Here is a 5,147-nt window from a genome sequence, read left to right as displayed (position 1 = left end):
GCTCACCTCCCCCCTACAGCAGCACTCCCTCAGGTCCTCTCTCTGCTCACCTCCCGCCTACAGCAGCACTCCCTGAGGTCCTCTCTCGCTCACCTTCCCCTTACAGCAGCACTCCCTCAAGTCGTGTCTCTGGATAAACGTAGAGAGCATTCATCTATTGTCTCACCCTGCAACAATTTTGAGAAGCAAATATCTGCATCTCTATTACAGTGTAAAGACAGCAGGCATTGCCAGGATCCCTGTGAGAGGAGGATGAGAACCCATGTCAATGTTGCACAGTCTTCAACAATCACCCTCAATGCCATTCTCATCCCTTCCCTCTTGCCACATGGGACACAATGTCCAACAGGACAATCAATGGTCACAGGCATCCCTCCTGCTCCCTGAGTCCTTGGACCCCACTCGTTGCCAGGTCTTGCTGAGTCTAGACTTGTGACGTTCTGGAGGATCCCCACACACCCCATGGAGGCAGTCTTACTTCTCACACAGAGTACAGGGGTGGGTTCCCGCCTCCCTATCTGGGCATATTTCCTGTTCTTCCATGTGAAAGGCCTATAGGAACAAGTTGCGCTGTGCCCAGTGCCATAGTTTTCTGATTCTTGTTTCCCCCACCAAAGCAGAGCTTGCTTTCTGGTGGCCGAGTCACTGGGTGTTAATGGAAAGAGGAGGAAGAGATGGAAAGAGATAACACCCTGGCTGTGACATGAGCACATTCCGTGCAGATACCAGAGCACAGCACAGAGCGAAGCGTGGTGACAAAACCCAGAGGCCTTCAACAGAGCAAAGACAGCCCAGCAATTCCTCAGTCTGTGAGAAGAATGCTTACCACACCCTGAATTTTTACTCAGTTCTGTTCACTAAAGCCTGTATTTTCATAGAAGACACTAACATTTTAGAATTAAAATAAGCCAACAAAAAACCAAAAAGCATCTGTAATGAACTCTTTACTTAATCTAAAATCAGAACTGTTTTGCTTTTAGACCTGGGAAATACACAGCTTTAAGGCAGAACTATATACATATGGCAAATGTTTTAATAAAATATAAAAGTGGAGAGGTGATCATTTAAGACACAAAACTGTTAGTAATAGCGCGATAATTGGTAAATGCTCGGGTGCAATAAAATTAATGTTTTTATATGCATTATTATATACAAATATTCCTTTTAACATAATTTCAGTGAAATACACACCTATAATGTCTTATTGACAATTTTTAAAAAATTAAATCAATTTGAAGACATTCTCCTTTTATTTTTCTTCCATTGGTATGCATTTACATTGAACTTCAAGCAAATTAACAGATATCCATTTTATAACCCATGAAACATGATTATGAATATGCTTTCTTGGCCTATGATTTAAAATTTGGCACCATAATTGCAAACTATGCAAAACCTATAGAAAAATAACGTGTTATTATCCCTTTTTACTGCTCTAGGGAAAATACCTATCCTATTCAATACATTTAAGACAAAAAGTTGGAAAATGCACTGAGACATATTAACTTTTTAGAAAACTCATAGCTTATGAGAAGAACATATGAACAGAGTGATATAGAAAACAGTATTTTAGAGAGACTATTCTTTGTTTTTGAGTATAGTAGGGACATTATTAAACCTTAGTAGTGCTATGAAGAAATACTTTGATATTTAAGAAAGCTTCTGATTAGTAGATGAGACTTGAATTGAGAAAGACAGAACATATATCAAAAAGTACTATGATATGGGAGGGAAGAACAGCACCTCTAGAATCACTTTACGACACCACATTGAGAATGTTCATCTTGTATTTGAATCTCATACTGCTTTCCAATGAGTGCGATATCTGGACACAGAATACAGCATGAGCTTTTGAATTCCACTGGTAGAAGACCACCCCAGCCATTTATCTAAATAGCTGACCCTGGCAGAATGTCAGTTTTGCATCAGCCACACAGCAAGGATGGCAGCCTTACCTTGTCTGGGTCGGTTGTCGTGATGACCCACACGCAGTGTGCATTGTCTTCATACTGAACTGGGTAATTGGGGGAGGTGATGACACCACTGGGTCCACGCAGATTCGATCCGCACGTTCTAGCTGGAAATACGTAGAAACAATGTTATTTTCTACAACTTTTTATTAGTGTGGTAAACACATACTATTCATATGGACTATTCAAGTTAGCTATTATCTGCTCATGATAAAAATTAGGGCATGAGCTCAAGATGACAAGCGGACTTGCAAAGTTGGACTGGAACACTTTCTTAAGTCATTTTCAAAGGCATTACCATTCACCAAATGATATAATTGAAGAGAGCACCGTGGACAATGTCAATATCAAAGTGTCAGTTTCAAATATCGTTTATCATGTGCATTTGGTTGTGCAAAGAGTCCTTATGCACATTTAATTTTGTGTGTGTGTAATATGGTAAATGAGGAGACACAGTACAGTGCAATTCAACAGGAGTTAACACCACAACGATGCCCCATGCTGCGTGGCCTTGAATAAGGAGTTTGAACTCTCCCAGCTTTGTTCTTTCAACTTCAAAGGAGGATTTTGGAAAAAGATCTCCAAAGTCAACTTTCAAGCTTTAGACTCTCTCCTACAATAAACCCTACCAATTTCTTTACAGCACAATGAAAATTGGAACTTAAAATATTGTTGAAATTTTAAAGAAAGAAAAAAGAAATGGTGAGTCTAAAAGATAAAAAGAAAATATCTTAAAGTTGAAATGAAAAAGCAAGTGAAGCATGGAATTGCATAATCCAATACATATGACTCGGTTTGGAATATAAAAATAATTTAATTGCCTTCCACTTGAAGAAAGAAGATTTTTTTCTTTTCCAAGAAACAGACATATTTTGAAAATCTTATGTCAGCCTGGACTGTCGTCTTACCGTTAATAATTTAAACTGAGTTTGAGAAAGCAGAAAAAACTAATTTTGTAAGAAGGAATTAATATAAAGAGAATCTATTCTTCATTTTCCTGAGACATCATAGCACTCAAACTGAGAAATCCCCTCCCAAGGAAGGATTAACCCTCACTGTAGCCTGTCCTCCCCCCCCCACCACACACTGGCTGAGCACCTGCTTCAGGTCAGTTATCAGTGCAGGATCCTCAGCTTCAAAACTGAGCAGATCAGGACTCCTGAGGAAGTTGGAGTAGCAATTTAACCCAGTTTTTCTGAGCTCTCTCCTGTTTATAGTGATGTAATAGTGGCATGAATCACACCTATTCCTAATAATACTTCTGTACGCCATTGTGACTATTAGTCCACGGACCTATCTTTCCTACGAGATCGTGCATTCCTTGTCCTCAGCAACCCTCTTCCCTGGGTATCATGTAGTCTCAGCACCATGTATGATGCCCATAGGCCGCGATGGAGAGAGGTAAGAACCAGGTGACTTTAGACAGCTCTTCAGTTGCCTGGTACTTACTATGGAAATAGTTAGCTAAAAGTTGACTATACAGTGATGAACACATTAAAATGAACTTTTAAATTATTGGCATATACTGTCCCAGATGAACAAAATTTTTTGGTTAGATGAAACCACAACAGATTGTATTAAAAAAAAATCAACACCTTGTACCCCACATATGCATAAATGTATTCATGATCTATGTGTACTTGACTTAATAAAAAAAGATGGATAAAATATTATCCAGTTTTCAAAACACATTAGAAATCTATTAAGAGTACAAATGTCTGACCGCAACAGATAAGTGATGTTATGTCAATCAGTTTGAATGTAAGCATTCCACATTGTATATCAAATCAGCACACTGTACCTCATAAATGTCCACAGTTATGAATTAATAAAAAAACAAATTCTGTAGGTGTGTCATTGGTCTAAAGGTCATCTGACAGAGTATGAAGGACATACAGAGATGGCATCTCCTACACTCTCATTGTTCATTGTCTATTTTTAGGAACATGTTCTCAGAGAGGATCAGGAATGTCAGATGCAAAATTTTCTTAGAGCACTTTAATGTAAATAGTTTGAATTACAAAATTTTAGAGGAAAAGTTAACGCCAATAAAATTTGAGTTAGAATACTTTTGTTATATTTTCATACAGTCTTACATTTCATAATTAATAGTTGTTACAAATGTGATTTAGCATCAATAAATATTTGTTGATTAAGTTGTGAAACAGTATAATTGCATTATATTTCTAAATAATGCATTTGAAGAATCTATGCAGACAGAAAGTAAAATTTCTTACATTTCTACTTAAAATTTGTCCTCATGCAATCATATTGGCCCTAGTGTCACCCTGATGGGATGATCAGCAAAGCTGACTCACTATCAGTGGTTTTGTGGCCCAGTCGCTAGCTTTGAAGGTTGGGCCTTAACCTGACTTATCAAAACTGGCTACCAACACGTTCTCATTGCTTGGGGAAATATAGTTTTTTTAGTGAATATATATATATATGCATATAAATTTTACTGAGGTAAGTGTTAGTAAACGTTGTATATGAAACCACATATGCCCTATGTTCTCAAGCATACATCATACTGAGTTTCACAGAGAGCAAGTCATACATCCAAGTCTCTTCAGAGACATCTTTACCAAAAGTTGCCAAATTAACCTATGAAATAATGTTTGTTTTTTTCTAAAAAATATTAGTATATCTCTGTCTTTGCAATACATTTTAACAATACGTTATTTTTATTCTTTTTAAATATGCCTTCAAAAATAGTCATCTGAAATGAAATGTGAGTATTCAGGGCGGAGGGGTTTTCCATTCTGTTTATTTGTCTAACTTTGGTAATAAGAACAATTCTTGGCATTTGATAGTTTCCTCAATAAATATTTGTTATAGTTTTTTTTCTTTTTTTAATAGGGAATGCTTCACGAATTTGTGTGTCATCCTTGCACAGGGGCCACGCTAATCTTCTCTGTATTGTTCCAATTTTAGTATATGGGCTGCTGAAGTGAACACTATTTATTATAGTTTTTGAGTGAGTGCAACAACCTCAAGTGGTGTGATCTAATTGTAATTACTTAATTCTAATCCTTCTTAGGAAACTGTTAAAAGTTTCAGTGACTACCTTCGTTTTTGCCATTCTGTATCTTTTCCCTCCTCATCCTTCGCATTTGAGGTTGGTCTCCACATCCTCATCCTTCCCATTTGACGATGGTCTCCACATCCTCATCCTTC

General features: G+C 37.4%; 1 protein-coding gene and 1 non-coding gene across 2 annotated transcripts in view; both read right to left on the bottom strand.

Moving 5' to 3' along the window:
* Positions 1-5,147, bottom strand: part of CSMD1 (CUB and Sushi multiple domains 1) — a 1,810,668-nt gene that overhangs the window by 531,859 nt on the left and 1,273,662 nt on the right. Inside the window, exon 10 of the mRNA XM_023517585.1 lies at positions 1,956-2,077. Within this exon, the coding sequence (XP_023373353.1) occupies positions 1,956-2,077 (122 nt within the window). The remainder of the gene's footprint in view (positions 1-1,955; positions 2,078-5,147) is intronic.
* Positions 4,822-4,928, bottom strand: LOC111727619. The gene has a single exon (XR_002775122.1). It is a non-coding gene; the product is annotated as a U6 spliceosomal RNA (small nuclear RNA).

This window comes from Otolemur garnettii, unplaced genomic scaffold (assembly GCF_000181295.1).
Source record: "Otolemur garnettii isolate 467f Iridium unplaced genomic scaffold, OtoGar3 scaffold00114, whole genome shotgun sequence".
Taxonomy (NCBI): Eukaryota; Metazoa; Chordata; class Mammalia; order Primates; family Galagidae; genus Otolemur; species Otolemur garnettii.
The sequence above is the reverse complement of the archived record's forward strand: the minus strand, read 5'-3'. Positions and strand labels throughout refer to the sequence as shown.